Genomic DNA, 17,820 nt, shown 5'->3' with positions numbered 1-17,820 from the left:
CATCCTCTCTTTATTGGATTTCCTTCCCACTTAGGTCACCACAGAGCATTGAGCAGAGTTCCCTGTGCTATACAGCAGGTTCTCATTAGTTATCTGTTTTAAACATAGGAGTGTATATATGCCAATCCCAATCTCCCAATGACCTCCTTTTTTAAAACTTTCTTTAAAAACCTTTTATTTATTTATTTATTGGCTGCGCAGCCTGCGGGATCTCAGTTCCCTGAACAGGGATCGAACCTGCACCCCCTGTTGTGGAAGCGCAGAGCCTTAACCACTGGACCACCAGGGAAGTCCTTAAAACTTTTTATTTTGAAAAAATTATAGATTAACAGGAAGTTGCAAAGATAGAACAGAGAGGTCTGGTGTGCCTTGCACTCAGTTTCCCCGGATGGTTACTTCTTAACATGGTTACAGCACAGTATCAAACCCAGCAATGTGACATTGGTACAATGTGTGTGTATCATTTTATGTCATGTTATCACGTGTCTAGATGTATGGAACCACCACTGCAATCCAGACACAGGATTATTCCCTTACCACTAAGATCTCCCTTCATAGTCACATTCAGTCTTTTTTCCCCCCACCATCCCTCACCCCTGGCAACCAGTAATCTATTCTCCATCTCTACAGTTTTGTCACTTCAAGAATGTTATGTAGGGGACTTCCCTGGCAGTCCAGCGGTCTTTGGCCCAGCCAAAAAAAAAAAAAAGAGAAAAACGTTATGGAAAAAGAATCATGTACTATATTACTCAGCCATAAAAAGGAACGAAATTGGGTCATTTGTAGAGACATGGATGGACCTAGAGACTGTCATACAGAGTCAAGTAAGTCAGAAAGAGAAAAACAAATACCGTATATTAACGCATATATGTTCAATCTAGAAAAATGTTACAGATGAGCTGGTTTGCAAGGCAGAAATAGAGACACAGATGTAGAGAACAAATGTATGGACACCAAGGGGGGAAAGGGGGATGGGGTTGGGATGAACTGGGAGATTGGGATTGACATATATACACTAATATGTGTAAAATAGATAACTAATAAGAACCTGCTGTATAGCACAGGGAACTCCACTTCGCTGTACAGTAGAAACTAACACAACATTATAAAACAACTATACCCCAATTAAAAAAAAAAAAAAAAAAGAAGAATCATGTACTATGTGACCTGTTGAGACTGGCTTTTTTTCACTCAGTATAGTACACTTCAGAATCATCCAAGTTGTTGCATGTATCAGTACTTTTTATTGCTACACGGCATCCATGACATGGATGTATCACAATTTGTTCAGCCTACTGAGAAGCATGTTGAGGGATCTACTGAGTCACCTTTTGCGTCGCCTATCGGGGGCCATGTTGGTTGTTTCCAGTTTTTAGTTATACATACAAACCTGTTATGAAAAGTAGGTACAGATTTTTGTGTGGATGTACTTTTTCATTTTGGGAGGTTAAATGCCCTGGAATGCAATTGCTGGTGTATTTTGTTTAGTTTTTTAAGAAACTGACAAACTATTTTCTAGGGCGTTGCCTGAGGCATCTTACTTTTCTACCAGCAGTGTATGAAAGATCCAGCTCACTGCATCTTCACCAGCATTTCAGTACTCACATCTGCAAAAACCCTATTCCGAAATGAGGTCACATTTATAGGGACTGGGAATTTGAGCATATCTTTTTGAGGGACACAATTCAACCCATAACACCTGTCTTCACTTCTTTGGGTCGTGGTGGGTCTGGTTTCAGAGTTTTGCTGTATGAGAAGACCCTTGCTTGGGATCAGACGTGCCATTGATTGTTGAGTTTTGCCACCAGAGATGAATGAGAAAGTTTATGTCATTTGAAGGGACATTACTGAGTCTTTCTGAACTCTACTCAGACCCCCAAAATTTCAAAGACGTGATAATAATGAATATTCTCAAGAGGTACAGTGTCAGTGTTGTCCTTCTATCCACTTCTTTCCATGAGTGTTCTTTCCCACGTGCTCCAGGACTGACAAAGGAAAGGAAAAAAGAAGAAAAATTGGGTTATAAATTTATTTAGGGAAAGGACAGCATTTTAGTTACTTCTGTACCTCTTTCGGGGTATAGGCTAAGAAAGGTGCTCAGTAAATGTTTGGATGGATGAGTAGGTGAGAGGGGAAGGGCTGGGGTCTGGGGGAGGACAGTCAAAGTTGGTTTTATATGTGCCCCTCCTGCCCCCCGCTTCCCAAACACATAACCTTTCATACATGGGATCCCAATACCTGGTCCATGTTAATTCCATCCTTTGCCCATTGTTGAATGTCTGTTCCATTCCATTTCTACGTATGTATGCTCCTGGTTAGCCGGATAGAGGAGGAGTCCCTGGGAAGGCAGCATTTGACCCTCTATTCTGTGCAGCAGTGTAAGTACTGGAAGGCAGAATTGTACAGGTGTCAAGAGAGCAGAATTAGGGGACTTCCCTGGTGGTCCAACGATTAAGACTCCTCGCCCTCAATGCAGGGGGCATGGGTTTGATCCCTGGTCAGGGAGCTAGATCCCGCATGCTGCAACTAAAAGATCACTCGTGCCAAAACTAAAGATCCCTCATGCCGCAACTAAGACCCAGCGCAGCCAAATAAATAAGCATTAAAAAAAAAAGAGAGAGAGAGAGAGAGAGAGCAGAATTAGGCAGGTAGGGATTTGATTCCTGGACCACCACTTACCAGCTGTGTGGCCTTGACCTATTACTTATGCCTCTTAGCCTCTCTTACCTGTAAATTGAGTATATTTCTTTATGTGAACTTATCTTGAAGTAGAATGTATATACAGAGAGGTGCACAGATCATAACTTTACAGCTCGATAAAGTTTCACAAAGTGGCACACATCGCATTATCAAAACTTCATAAGCCCCTTCTTGTCTCCTAGGCACTACCTCACCCCACCCCCCAGCCAAAAGTAATCCCTATCTCAATCTCTAGTTGTATTTTTCCTGGTTTTGAACTCTATATAGATGATAATATATAGGACATGTCTTTCGTGTTTGGTTTCTTTTGCTTATGTCATGTTTATGAGATGCATCATTGTTGTTGGGTACAGTTGTAGTTTATTAGTTCTCTTATTGAATAGTATTCCAATGTGCAAACATGCTACAACTTAATGACCCATTCTCCTGTTGGTGGACATTTAGATTGTTTCCAGTTTTTGGCTTTTATTAATGAAGCTACTCTGAAAAATTCTTGCATGAGCTTTTTTGGTGGACAGGGACACAGTCATTCAGGTGTAGGATTGCTGGGTTATAGAGTATGAATATCTCTCAGCTTTATAGAACCTGACTCACGTTTTAATGAACGCTTTTAACCGTGTAACGTAGTGAGAATTAAATTATGTTGTGGAAAGCAATCAGCATGGTCTTCGGCAGATAGAAGGCCCTCAATACGTATTGTATGTAAAATGTAATGAAGGCATCATATTCCCTTAAGTTGAAGTGCCATAATGGACTTAAACATTTCCTATTGCTTGTTCACTTACGTTGTTATCATTGTTTTGTTATTTTACATAGATGTTATTTTACATGGATGACTCTTTTTCTAGCTGTTCCCTTCTTTTGATAGATTTGCTTTTGGTAAATTAGATTCGACTGGATCAAAGAATATGTGCCAGTAAGAACCATCACCCTTAAAAGGACTCTGAGGGCCTGCTGAAGAGGGGAATCAAAGAAGCAAGCATCTCAATCCCAATAAAATAGATAACTAATAAGAACCTACTGTATGGCACAGGGAACAGTACTCAATACTCTGTAATGACCTATATGGGAATAGAATCTAAAAAAGAGTGGATATATGTATATGTACAACTGAATCACTTTGCTGTACCCCTGAAACTAGCACAACATTGTAAATTAACTATATTTCAGTTAAAAAAAAAAAAGGGGGGGCTTCCCTGGTGGCACAGTCGTTGAGAATCCGCCTGCCAATGCAGGGGACATGGGTTCGAGCCCTGGTCCGGGAAGATCCCAAATGCCGCAGAGCAACTAAGCCCGTGAGCCACAACTACTGAGCCCATGCACTGCAACTATTGAAGCCTGTGCACCTAGAGCCCGTGCTCCGCAACAAGAGAAGCCACCACAATGAGAAGCCCTCTTGCTGCAACTAGAGAAAGCCTGTGTGCAGCAATGAAGACCTAACGTGGCCAAAAATAAAATAAATAAAATAAATTAATTAAAAAAAAAAAAAAGAAGCAAGCCTCTCATAGCATGACCCAGGAGAGGACTGGGAAGATAGGTGGCTTATGGGTTTCATGGAAGAGTGTCTGATAGAGGACAGTACGGTAGGGTGGAATGGATGATGATTTTTATAAATGATGGTGTAGTTTTTAGCAACTCAATATTTAGTTCCTTAGAACTGCTGGCAGCGGTCCCCAACCTTTTTGGCACCAGGGACCAGGTGGAAGACAATTTTTTCATGGGGTGGGGGGTGGGGGGAGGGGTTGGGGATGGTTCAGGTGGTAATGCAGGCTATGGGGAGCTGCAGACAAAGCTGCTCTCACTTGCCTGCCACTCACCTCCTACCGTACGGCCCACTGGGGACCTCTGCCTTGGAAGATAAACTGGGTCATTAGAAAAACAATGTTTTGTTCCTTTTTATGGCTGAGTAATATTCCATTGTATATATGGGCCACATCTTCTTTATCCATTCATCTGTTGATGGACATGTAGCTTGCTTCCATGTCCTGACTATTGGAAATAGAGCTGCAGTGAGCACTGTGGCACGTGACCCTTTTTGAGTTATGGTTTTCTCAGGGTATATGCCCAGTAGTGGGATTGCTGGGTCGTATGGTAGTTCTATTTTTAGTTTTTTAAGGAAACTCCATACTGTTCTCCACAGTGGCTGTATCAATTTACATTCCCACCAACAGTGCAAGAGGGTTCCCTTTTCTCCACACCCTCTCCAGCATTTATTGTTTGTAGATTTTTTGATGATGGCCATTCTGACTGGTGTGAGATGATATCTCCTTGTAGTTTTGATTTGCATTTCTCTAATGATTAATGATGTCGAGCATTCTTTCATGTGTCTGTTGGCAATCTGTGTAATCTTCATGAGGTGGATGGACCTAGAGACTGTCATACAGAGTGAAGTAAGTCAGAAAGAGAAAAATAAATACCGTATGCTAACACATATATATGGAATCTAAAGAAAAAAAAAAAAAAAAAGGTCATGAAGAACCTAGGGGCAAGACGGGAATAAAGATGCAGACCTACCAGAGAATGGACTTGAGGATATGGGAAGGGGGAAGGGTAAGCTGGGACAAAGCGAGAGAGAGGCATGGACATATATACACTACCAAATGTAAGGTAGATAGCTAGTGGGAAGCAGCCGCATAGCACAGGGAGATCAGCTTGGCGCTTTGTGACCACCTAGAGGGGTGGGATAGGGAGGGTGGGAGGGAGGGAGATGCAAGAGGGAAGAGATATGGGAACATATGTATATGTGTAGCTGATTCATTTTGCTATAAAGCAGAAACTAACACACCATCGTAAAGCAATTATACTCCAATAAACATGTTAAAAAAGGAAAAGAAAAACAATGTTTAAAAAGCTTAACTCAGGAAGGAGAGAGAAATCACAGGTGCAAAGATCCACTTTATTTATTCATTTTCCCCCCAACGTTAGCATGATTAAAGCCAAAGAGGGGGAGGACGGTGAGGTGGGGAGATGGGCTGGAGGACTGCAATAGGGAAAAGGGCCCGAGGCCTGAAGAGGCGAGGAAGGGGGCTGGGACCCAGCCCAGGTGATGGACGAGCCTGCAGGCCTCTCGCTCTAACACTCGTCCTTATTGAAGCTCTTGACCAGGGCGGAGGCCAGGGCCTGGTGACTGACCTCGCAGGTGTAGAGACTATGGCTTTGGTACTCGGACCCGGACAGCGTCAGGGTGCTACTGAGGCTGTATGTGCTGTCCTTGCTGTCCTGCTCAGTGAAACTCTCCCGGATGTTGCTGGCTTGGACAACTCCATCCACTTTCCAACTGACTTTGATAGCTTTGGGGTAAAAGCCATTCACTAAGCACACGACAGAGGCAGTTCCGGTCTCTAACTGCTGTTCAGATGGGTGGAAGAGGAAGACAGATGGCTGAGCATCAGACCCTGAGGAAGGAAGCATAGGGAGTGGTGTTTAAGTAACAGGGAACTTCTCCACTTGGGTGCATTGTTTGTGGGTGAGCCTGGAACTGTAAGGGACAGACATGCAGAGAGCAGCATGCTTATTCTGTGGCATCCAGGGAGCAGCAACTAGGGAAGCCAGGAAGCATATTTCTCATCGCCATGATTTGGAGATTTTTCCCTAGCCCCTACCCCTTAAGAAAGTTCTAAATTGTTCTGTTTGAAGTCTTTGCAGCCTTTCGAAGCTCTTTGCATGCCCTTCTGACCTCACCTTTCTCTCCTTCATCTGTGTTCTCTACCTCCTGCAGAGAACCCAGTGCTTCAGGCCAAGAAACAAAACCACTTCATTGGACCCGTCAGAGTTTAGAAGTGAGAACAGGACTTGCGCAGATCGTTTCCTAGTTCTGTGCAGTGATATCAGGCTGCCTTTCACTTCCTGGGCTTCCTTCGGGCGTGTTGGGGTCAGACCCCACCAGGCAGGGTGAGCCCCAAACTCAGTCTGGGCCCAGGTCGGTGGGGGGATCGGCCACTTTACCCTCTGCGATCAGGCCAGCAACTCACCCACTCCTCGCCAAGGCCTCAGAGGGAGACCTGGGTCCTGGCCTGATGGCTGTCACCGTATGGGGCAAGGTTCAGCCAGACCAGGAGGGTCAACTGTAATTTTGGCCACCTGCCCAGGAGGAACTGGCTAGCTTCACTTCTGACCATGAACAGCTGGCAGATGGCCTGCTGGGAATCCCCTTTGTGGGCCTTCAAGCCCTCAGGTGGGAGAGCATGAGTTAAATAACAAACCAAGACTCTTCTTTTGCTGTGAAAAGTCACAGATAAGTGAAGAGATTTTTATAAAGCTATAAACCTTTATAAAGCTATAAGCCTCCATGTTAACCAAGCAGTTTAATATAAGATACTGAAATTTTAATGTTTTGATACTTTCTTCTCTTTTAACCATCATCACTATTTTTTTCAGAGAATTTTATAAAATAGCCTTAGTAGCAAAATAATATGAATTCTAGAAAAAAGGGAGAGGAAATATATTCTATGAAGATATCCTATTTGGGTCAATTTTTGATAGCTTTAAACTTTCTATCTTGCATTAAACAATTAGCATATTTGATATGGAAACTCTTGTAAGACCTCTTACTAGCTTTCTAATGGAGTTTAAAATTTATTAAAAGATGTTTAAAAGGCCCTAAATACAGTTTTAGAACAGTTGAAAATACTTACATGGTTTAAATAGTTTGAAAAGAGTTTTAAAATGGCCTAAAATAGTCGTCAGGTTGTCACAAACCAAGAATAATCTTTTTCAAGTATTGCTTTTGAAATTACCTGGAGTAAACAACAATGACAATAACAAATAACTAAACTATGTTAAAGAGTATATAATTAAAACAGCCCGATTAAAAATGTTCTAATCACAGAATGTGGGGATTGGAAAATATATTCTATTAAGTTTTTATCAATGGCATTTACATATGGTTAGATATTTTGTACACCTGAAATATAATCCTACTGAAGCCATTAAATTTCTGAAAATTAAAAACATGTCACAAATTTATCTGATTTTTTGTCAGCAAATATATCTTAATGATATTTATTTTGAACTCAGTAAAAATTAATTGATCAAAACCTGAACGGCCAGATTGTTGCTGGCCTTCGGTTATATTTTTGCTGGTGTCGATTTTGCCCTGAAAGAATTTATATATATATATATATGTATATATATGTATTTCATTTGGATTGAGCCTTTATTACTTAAATACATTTGATGAGAAGATATTTAAGAAATTACATATCACTGCAAAAAAATAGCTTTAAGTTCTTTATAGTCTTCTACTGGAAATTTTTATTAAGAGGATATAATGTGAATTTCATTTCTGGAATCGCTAATAAAAATCAGGTTTCTCCCTGTTTTCCCCATGTTAACTCATGCCCATCACATTTCTGTTCTCTTCCGTTAGCGACATTATTTGTATCACTGTGTCAGGAAAGAGGGCCACAGCACAGCTGAACAGGCGATCGCGGGGTTGCCGTGGCCTTTGGCGGCATTTAGCGGCCAGGTGCGCCGTCACCAGAGCCCTGGGACCCGGCCGCCAACGTCATTCAATCACGAAAAGAGACCGCCAAGAAGTCTACAGACCACCCTAGCTGTGCCACGGCCTCCTCTGCAGTATAAAAACACCAGCAAGTAATAACAAAGAACATACTCATTAAAATATTTCCTGTTTTTCTACATGTCCGTGGGCATCTGAAAAACGCAATTATTTTATTTTCCTTCACTTAAACAAATTACTTCAAAACTGAGCTTTTGGGGAAAACCGTCTTTCCTCCGTTATGATAAGAGATCATTTCCAGTTTAGTCTAATATAGAAATGTGGCTTTTTAAAAAAGAGTAATCTGTTAAGGTATAGAATCTCTATAGAATTTCTAAATATTGACAGTTTAGCACTCATTTTAGCCTCTAAAAATGACGGTGCTTCTGATTCGCAATTAAGCGGCAACTTTAACACAAATACGTATGCTTTTCTAACTTCTTACTGATTTTGTAATGCATCCTATTGATTTTTATTCTTATAAAATAATATATCGGACAGAAGAGAGAAAACAGACTAAGAAATACATTTCTCTACTTTTCCGTGTTGTACATACAAGCAAAAATCAATACAATATTTGGCACATTTCAATGAAAATTAATTCGCTTTAACTCTTTTAGAGCTGCAAGTATTCCTTTTTCATCGACACTAATTTTTTTTCCCTTTGAGTCATTCGGTGTAGATTAATCTTTTTGTCTACAAACCCAGGTTTGGAGCTGAGTTTAACTTTTGAAACTGATAAAAAATCTCAAATGTTCTCATTTACCCATCTCCACAAAACTCATACTTAAGCCTCTAAAAGTCAACACTGGCATTTAGACCCAGACACATTTCAGAAGGTAGTAGAGAAAAATTACTTACGTTTAATCTCCAGACGTGTCCCTTGGCCAAAGGTGATCCTCAGCGTTAACTTAATTACTTTCCCCTCAACAAAAATCTGTTTTTGCTGCTAAAGTCATTTGACTGTCGGATACAGAGAAAATCTGGCCATTTAGATGCCACGTCAACTAACTAGCTCTTTGCTCTTCTGAGACAACCTGATTTTCAGTCCCTTTCTGATCTCATTTTCAGAAGAGTCCCATTCTCTTCGAAAGTGACCTCAACTCACATCCCAAGCATGAAAACCCCCAAATTTCACGACTCTATAAGAAAGAGGAGTAGAAAAGTGCACTTACGTTTGATTTCCACCTTGGTCCCCTGGCCGAACGTATACGCCACAGTGAGTGAGCTAACCCCCCCCCCCCCCGATCAAAAACCTCCCTCTGAAGCCAATCACAGGAAAAAGGCTAATTCACAGAAAAATCCAGATTTTTCTTCCCCTTTCTCTCCACAAACCCTACTCTCCTTACAAATTCATCCACTTTTCTGTTCAGCTTAAAAATTGACTATCTTCTGGTTTTCTGCCTTTTAACTTTTGGGTCACCAGGAATGGCTCATTTAACCAAAATGTCACAAGTTTGCACAAAGGATACAGCAGGACAAAAACCTCACAAATAACTGAGCAAAAATGTGCTCACATTTAATCTCCACTGTGGTCCCTGGGCTGAAGGTGAACCATGGTGATTCCCCTTAACTTCCACTCGCACAAAACCCTACCCTGAAAGGGCAGCAAGTCCCCTTCCCCAATTCAGTTATTTTGGTTTGGAAATCTTAAAAATTAGTCATCAGTTAGCCTCCTGTAGAACAATTTCCCCTCCTCTGTACCTAATCTGGGAATGAAATTTGTTTTATCCCTGACACCTAATTAATGAAAACACGCAAAAAAAGGAACAAAAAGCAAACCAATTAGACAGAAACGGCAAAGAACCAGTTGAAAAAAATACTTACGTTTGATCTCTATTTTGGTTCCTGAGCCGAAAGTATACACAAAGTTTCCTCTTAACCTCGCTCCTGTACAAAAACTGTGTCCCTTCCTGAGCATTGAGCAAAGCTCTGTTCAAAACATATGCTTTGCTCCCCAATAAATTTCTGAAACTATCACTCAGACAAGTTATTCTCACCCAATGCCTGACTCTTGTTCTTCATAGAAAATGTGCAATCAATTCTCCAGTTTGATTACGGACTGTAGCTTTGCCCTGGAGGATCTCAGAGTCTGGTTTCAAAGAGTCAGCATACGGATCACTTCAGAGACAAAGGGACCATAAGACACAGACAACCGAGAGAGGAAAGTTTAGATTTTACTCACGTTTGATCTCCAGCTTGGTTCCTCCACTGAACGTCCACCACAGTGATAGCTGTCCGTCGTCTCACTGTGCAAAAACCCTTCTCACCTAAGGGGAGCAGAACCCTGGGTCAGCTACTGAAGCTTAACTCCCTTCTCAAGCAGGAGTGGAGGCCCTGGGGCTTCCCTGACAGAGAGTGTTTGTCATTCTTAGGTGAGCTCTAAAATCCTAGAAGATGATTTCTTTATGTCTATGGCCTGATGGTCCCATATTTTAGCAGTCTCCCACATCTGGACTGCTGTTTATTTATTTATTAATTTGTTTATTTTTTGGAAAGTATGTTGAATATAAATTACAAAGAAAGATAAGCACATTAAAAAAAACAACCCTGTACTTTTAAGCAATTGAAATATAGTTGATTTACAATGTTGTGCTAGATTCAGGTGTACAGCAAAGTGATTTAGCTATATACACACACACATATATTTTTATATATATATTCTTTTTCACATTCTTTTCCATTATACATTATTACAAGATATTGAATATAATTCCCTGGGCTATACAGTAGGACCTTGTTGTTTATCTATTTTATATATAGTAGTGTGTATCTGTTAATCCCAAACTCCTAATTTATCCCTCCCCTGCCTTTCCCCTTTGGTAACCATAAGTTTGTTTTCTACATCTGTGACTCTATTTCTGTTTTATAAATAAGCTCATTTTAAAAAGTGCACTTCTTGGGCTTCCCTGGTGGCGCAGTGGTTGGGAGTCCGCCTGCCGATGCAGGGGACACGGGTTCGTGCCCCGGTCCGGGAGGATCCCACGTGCCGCGGAGCGGCTGGGTCCGTGAGCCATGGCCGCTGAGCCTGCGCGTCCGGAGCCTGTTCTCTGCAGTGGGAGAGGCCACAGCAGTGATAGGCCCGCGTACCGCAAAAAAAAAAAAAAAAAAAAAAAGTGCACTTCTTTATACCTTCTCGTGGGGTGGGGGGCTTTTGCAAATGATAAACCTCATTCAATGCCATTATGAAACTTTTTAGCTTCTTTCGTTAATAATATTAATAAAGAATGTTTTCCTATTTGAACCTCTCCTTTGCCACCATGTTTTTCAAAAAAGGCTAAATACATATCAAACAAAGGCCCATGTCTTATTTTGAAATCTATTTTGGAATGAAGCTATAGATGGCCTGTGAAACAAAAACAAAGATCAAAAGAGTAGAAAAGCGGACTTTACTTGGTTGGTTGTCTGTTGTCACAGGATAGGTAGAGCTAGAGGGGTACCCACCATGCCACAATGAGCTGAACCAGGTGCATGCTGTCTTTGGAGCTGCCAGGGAATCATGGCGTGCCTTGGTGTTTCCACAGTAACCGCATCAAGGGCCCTGAAGACCTCATTTTGCTGTGAGTCCAGCCTATTGCAGTCCTGTTTCCCTCTTAACCTTCCATTCCCACCTTAGCATACATTGCTCCCAGCTTCTTCAAGTCCTTACTGTACTTCTGTGACCTCCAGCTTTTGCAAAACCCTCCCTCTTCTTGGAGACACTTTTGCTCACCTCCATGAGCTTGTGAACAACAAATTGTCTTTCAAGACTCAACTCAAGAGAGACCTTCTGTTGGGTTATCTCCTAGCAAGTGACTCAATTTTGTAGAGTACAGAGGCAGGTCACTGGGCCTAGAACACCTAGTTGCTCTTATCTGCTGTCAGATTCTTTCTACCCTACTGGATTGTAAGCTGGTTGATGTTTCATTGTCTTATATTTGGAAGGCCCAGTCCAGCATCTTCACTTGGTAAATGCTCAACAAACATTTGCAGAATGAATGAAAAAAAAAAAAAACCCGAAAAACAAAAATACAATCCTACCACAGATAGTTGAAAATCAATAATAGATCAGAGCTGATAAATTATAATGGACCAAGGACTAATACAGACCACTGCAATAGTAAGTTTTACAAAGGAAATTGTAATACTAATTCTGAAGATTAGGGTAGCCTTCATTGATTTTGACACTGAGAGCTTTGCTAGTTACCTTGAATAGCAGAATCAGCAGTGAATCTCACCAGAAGATGAAGAAAGAAAGCAAACTGGAGATAGAGAGGAGAGTGGAAATTTTAATTGAATATGTATGGATATGAATACAGGCTAATTGCTGAAGGGAATACAATGAACTGTGCTCAGTGGTTATCTCCTGAAATCGATTACAGAGGTGTGTTGTTGTGGAAGAAAGGGGAGTAGTGACATTTTCTACTGTCCTGTATATTGCAGATTATTTGATTTTTAAAAATTATATGAATACATTCATTTTGTGGCTTTCAGAAACACCAAGGCTGTACCAATTGTGATAAAAAGTAAAGTCTGATATTGCCCAGTAGAATTCTCAGTATTTATGTGCAATGTATAAATATAATTTTTAAATAATATCTACATATTCTTAAGTTTTCTTTGTTTTTCAAATATTTTTTTATAATCTTTAGATTAAGAATACAAAAAGGTAGGGGTTTTCCTGGTTCTGTGCAGGAGATGTGGGTGTGGCTGGAGAATGTATTCTTAAGTGAGTAAATTGGAGACATAGTGAAGCGTGCAAGCAGAAAGTGAAGTGCATTGTAAAGCAGAATTTGCTACTGATAAAAGATGGCTATCATAAGAACCATTGTGGCACAAGCCAGTTTGTTGATCATACACAGTAGGATCAATAGGAATGGTTGTCATGTTTGCTATGACATCACGTGTATCACTGAGAAGTGGTTGAGATCCTTAATATGGATGTTTGCTCCCACTCTGGAAAATGTAGACACTCATCTTGTTTCCACGAGGACATGTAATATGGATTATTTGAAGGCAAAGGATGTCTTAGAAGCATCTGTGAGCATCTGCCATTCTACAGAGTGTCCAGGATGGACCTCGATAAGATTGACTTACTGAGGAGAGGCCGTGTCAATAAACTAGTCTGAGAGGTTCTTGGATTTATGCATGAGTGATGGAAATAGAAAATTTGGGGGAGAATTCCAACAAACTCATCACTGAAGCTGCTTTCCATGTGGCCCGCAACAAAGTTAGATTCTTAGAATAAATTCTAAACTGCTTGTGGGGATAGAGAGAGAGAGAGAGAGGGAGAGGCTAAGTGCGTGTTTATAAGTCACCCTGAAAACTCTTTTTTTGCGGTACGCGGGCCTCTCACTGCTGTGGCCTCTCCCGCTGCAGAGCACAGGCTCCGGACGCGCAGGCTCAGCGGCCATGGCTCACGGGCCCAGCCGCTCCGCGGCATGTGGGATCTTCCCGGACCAGGGCACGAACCCGTGTCCCCTGCATCGACAGGCGGACTCTCAACCACTGCACCTCCAGGGAAGCCCCACCCTGAAAACTCTTGATAAGCTATCTATCTTATCAATGTTCCTCAGGTCTAATATTTCAAAAAACACCTTTTTTCGTTTTTATTTGACATGATTAACCAGCCTATTTGAGAGGTCTGCCTCCCACCAGTACCATAGAGTAAATCACCCAGCATTTTAGAGACACAATGACACAACTTTGCTCTTCGCAAAGGTTGAAGGATGGGGGCTTCCCTACCTGACAGCTGAATATTTGTGTCTGATAATCCATCCTGAAGTCTGTGGTTCAAAGGTTTTCTTCAGCTCATCGTTCACAGTAGAGTCCCAGGCAGGTGACTCTTTTGACTTCAGTTTGATCCCTCCCTCCTTAGGATCATATTGTCTGTCATTTGTACTTGACTTAAGCTGATATTCCAAAAGGGTAGGAGGAAATTCTGGAGTCCACATTCAGTGGTGCTCAGAGTCTGATCAATTGCCGGTCTTCGGGCTAGAGTGCCACAGATGGACATCTGCCCTGCGTCTCCAAGGGGGCAAGGATGGCTCCATTAGCCTGGAAGGAGGGAGGCAGAGGAGGTCACTTGAAAACTCGCTGCTGCTTCGCTGCTTTGGAGCTGTGTCTTTCCATTCATCTCTGAAGAGAGACATGCTGAGAGAAGCAAAGTCCTTTGCCCAACCATGTGCAAATGCGTGTGCCGTAAACATGACTCAAGATTTTGGTCCCACTCTGGAAAATGTAGACACTTATCTTGTTTCCACGAGGACATTAAGGCTGCAGGTGTTTCTTGACGTTCTAGAGTGAAAGAGACAACAGCAGCAACGTACCAGGGCTTATAGACCCTTGGAGATTTACATATTGAGGCTTGTGGTTTGCAGCGGGTTTCCACTAGTGATGAGCCCTTTGAGCTAGGCCCTGGAGTTCCCTGGCTCCCTGTCTGTCTGCTTGGCATCCAGCCCTGCGTCTCCTCTCACCCTACTCAGAGAAACTCATCACGGACCAGCTCCGCAGGCAGCTGTGGAGTTACGTGAATTCAGGTTTGGCTCTTCACACTTTTTGCCTTTGTTGTCAAAATCCTCAGGTCCTTTATGGACACTCCACTGTGCTTTGTGCTGGCTGAGGGACCCTCACTGAGTGCCCCCTTCCACCCCTCTGACCATGCCCCCACCCCACCCCAGTCTTGCTTATCTTGACTAAGGACCTGGGCTCTGCATCTTTCCTGCCCACTCTGCGATGTTGCCTCATTCCCTTAATATGTATATCCTGATCCCATTTCAAAAGGATTTCAATCTCTCTTTGCTTTCTAGTTCCACCAGCTCTTCTGAGAAGCTGAGCTTCTGTTCAGCTCCACGGGTCAGTTAAGGCGGTTACCACTCAACCTAATATTTTGCTGCTGTTGACTCTGCCCTGTTCTTCTTGTCCTTGTAGGTTTGTTTACTATTATTAGTTTGGCTGCACCGTGAAGCTTGTGGGGTTTTAGTTCCCTGACCAGGGATTGAACCCGGACCCTTGGCAATGAGAGTGCAGAGTCCTAACCACTGGACCGTCAGGGAATTCCCTGTGGGTTTATTTCTTTAAAATAATTTCTTAAAAAAAAAATTTATTTTTAGGTTTTTTAAAATTTTGTTGTTTTTTTAAAGAATTTATTTATTTATTCATTTACTTTTTGGCTGCGTTGTGGCTTTGTTGCTGCGCACGGGCTTTCTTTAGTCGCGGCGAGCGGGGGCTGCTCTTCGTTGCAGTGCACCAGCTTCTCATTACGGTGGCTTCTCTTGTTGCAGAGCACGGGCTCTAGGCGCGCGGGCTTCAGTAGTTGTGGCGCGCGGGCTCAGTAGTTGTGGCCCACAGGCTCTAGAGCGCAGGCTCAGTAGTTGTGCCGCACGGGCTTAGTTGCTCTGGGAGGTGTGGGATCTTCCCCGGTCCAAGGCTCAAACCCGTGTCCCCTGCGTTGGCAGGCGGATTCTTAACCACTGCGCCACCAGAGAAGCCCCTTAATTTTTTTTTAAACGAGGGCGTATTGTGATTGAATGTGTGAGTTTAATTCATCATCTTAAACTGTATCTTTCTTAAATTGGCTCCTTTGGGTTCTAAGTGGGGTCAAACTAGGCTGGTTCCTGGCTCTTCTCCCGATACTAATCAGTATTGCATTTAAGGGCTATTAGTCTGGTGCTGGGGAAAGAAGCACAGATCACTCCCTTCCCCTTAACGCACCCGCCACCCCAAAGTGCCCGGATCATCCTGGCTGAGACTAGAGTTCCGAACCTAAGAGGGAAGGATGGGAAGAGGGCCGGGTGGCGAGAAAACAAACAACAAAGAAACAAAAAGAAAAATCAAGAAACCCAACAACTGAAGCAAGGAATAATGTGGACTTTTACATTGAATATGCTGGACCTGTCCACCACTCTCAAACTCCCTTTGCAATGACAGAAAAAATATAAAAATGAGAATAAATGGATTCCATGATTGCAGCATCACAAAGCATCCTGTTAGGAGAAAAAAAGAATGGGGGAAAACTGCACAGATTTAAATTACATGATTGAAATGATGGAGCAACTAGAATCTAGAATCTTCCATTCCATCACAAAAATAGGCAGGGGCCCTTGAAGCAGCCAACACTAGTTTTCCCCACAAAGCCCTCAAAAAAATCACATGCACCTCAGAGTTAAAAGACATTGGGACTGGAAGTGGGATGGGGGCTGGTGGAATGTGGAGTAACACCCGGATGCCTGACACTTGCCCTTCAGGCCATGTGACTAGTGATGGAAATAAAAAGGGGTCAAGTGACAGGCATTCAACAACAATGGGATAAAAGTGTTCCAAAGCACCAGGAGAAGAAAAAAAAAAAAAATAAACCAAAGTAGCAAAATTCAGGACAAGGAAATAAAAAATCAAGAGAAAAATATGATAAACCGAAATATAAAATAAGATGGGCAGGCCAAGTCCAAATAGAACAAACTATAATAAAAGTTAAGTTATCCAAAGCTTGAAGATAAGGCAAAATGATGACTACTGAGAAAAATTCTCTCCTTGACCAAACTCTACTCAGGCTCCTCTGAACTCTCTTCTCAAGCAGGCCCTGAATTTTGGGCTTCTGTGTTTATCACTGCATTGTCCAGTTTTAGCAAGAATCCTGCTAAGTCAATTTAACCAGAATTCCCCATCCTGCATCCTCCTTGGTATCTAACTGAGTTCCTTATATTCCATCATCTCCCAGGTAATGTCTGAGGACCCTGGTCTGCCTTCAGCAAGGCTCCCATCAGGTTGGTTCAGCCAGAATCAGAATTACCCCTGATGTTTCCTCTTAGAAATTGTCTATCCACTGACCCCTACCCTGCTCCTTGGCTATAAATTCCCACTAGTCCTTGTATCTGAAGCCCAATCTCTCTCCTCTTCTGTATAACCCCTTTGCTGCGTGGTGGTCCCTACACTTATGATGGTAATGGTCCGGAATAGGGTCTGTCTTACCATTTTTTATTTTTCTGGCTGTGCTGCGTGGCTTGTGGGAGCCTTGACCAGGGGTCGAACCTGGGCACTTGGCAGTGAAAGAGAGGAATCCCAACCACTGGACTGCCAGGAAATTCCCAAGCCTTACCATTCTTTAATAACTGTCATACATGATTTTTCTTCAACCCTATATGTCCTTTCAAGGTCCTTTGATTTGCTAGAGAAATAAAGTTTGTTTGACCTGTATTTATTACTGATTAAAAACTAGATTCCAGGGCTTCCCTGGTGGCGCAGTGGTTGAGAGTCCGCCTGCCGACGCAGGGTACATGGGTTCGTGCCCCGGTCCGGGAAGATCCCACATGCCACGGAGCGGCTGGGCCCGTGAGCCATGGCCGCTGAGCCTGCACGCCCGGAGCCTGTGCTTCGCAACTGGAGGGGCCGCGGCGGTGAGAGGCCCGCGTACCGCCAAAAAAAAAAAACAAAACTAGATTCCAAAAAGTTAGCTATTAGCCTAGAAAAAACTGATATCATGAAAATGACAAATGATTTTTGTCCGGGAAGACCACTCCAAGCCTTACGGTTTTATTGCTCTGTAGGACATTAACCAGTTTTGAGTCTTGTTTAGCAGTCTTATTCTGGCCTTGATAGGTGTGTGTGTGTGTGTGTGTGTGTGTGTGTGTGTGTGTGTGTGTGTG

At 42.5% G+C, this 17,820-nt stretch overlaps 1 gene segment (V, D, J or C); it reads right to left on the bottom strand.

Annotated features, from left to right (window-relative positions):
* Window positions 1–5,582: 5,582 nt before the first annotated feature.
* The window catches only part of LOC114900895, a 64,915-nt gene continuing 52,677 nt past the window's right edge, over window positions 5,583–17,820 (bottom strand). The window contains 2 exon segments of the V gene segment in view: window positions 5,583–6,095; window positions 10,386–10,411. Of these exon segments, the coding sequence occupies window positions 5,773–6,095; window positions 10,386–10,411 (349 nt within the window).

The sequence above is a fragment of the Monodon monoceros genome, unplaced genomic scaffold, assembly GCF_005190385.1.
Source record: "Monodon monoceros isolate NGI ecotype Baffin Bay Population unplaced genomic scaffold, NGI_Narwhal_1 Super_Scaffold_19, whole genome shotgun sequence".
Lineage (NCBI taxonomy): Eukaryota > Metazoa > Chordata > Mammalia > Artiodactyla > Monodontidae > Monodon > Monodon monoceros.
The sequence above is the reverse complement of the archived record's forward strand: the minus strand, read 5'-3'. Positions and strand labels throughout refer to the sequence as shown.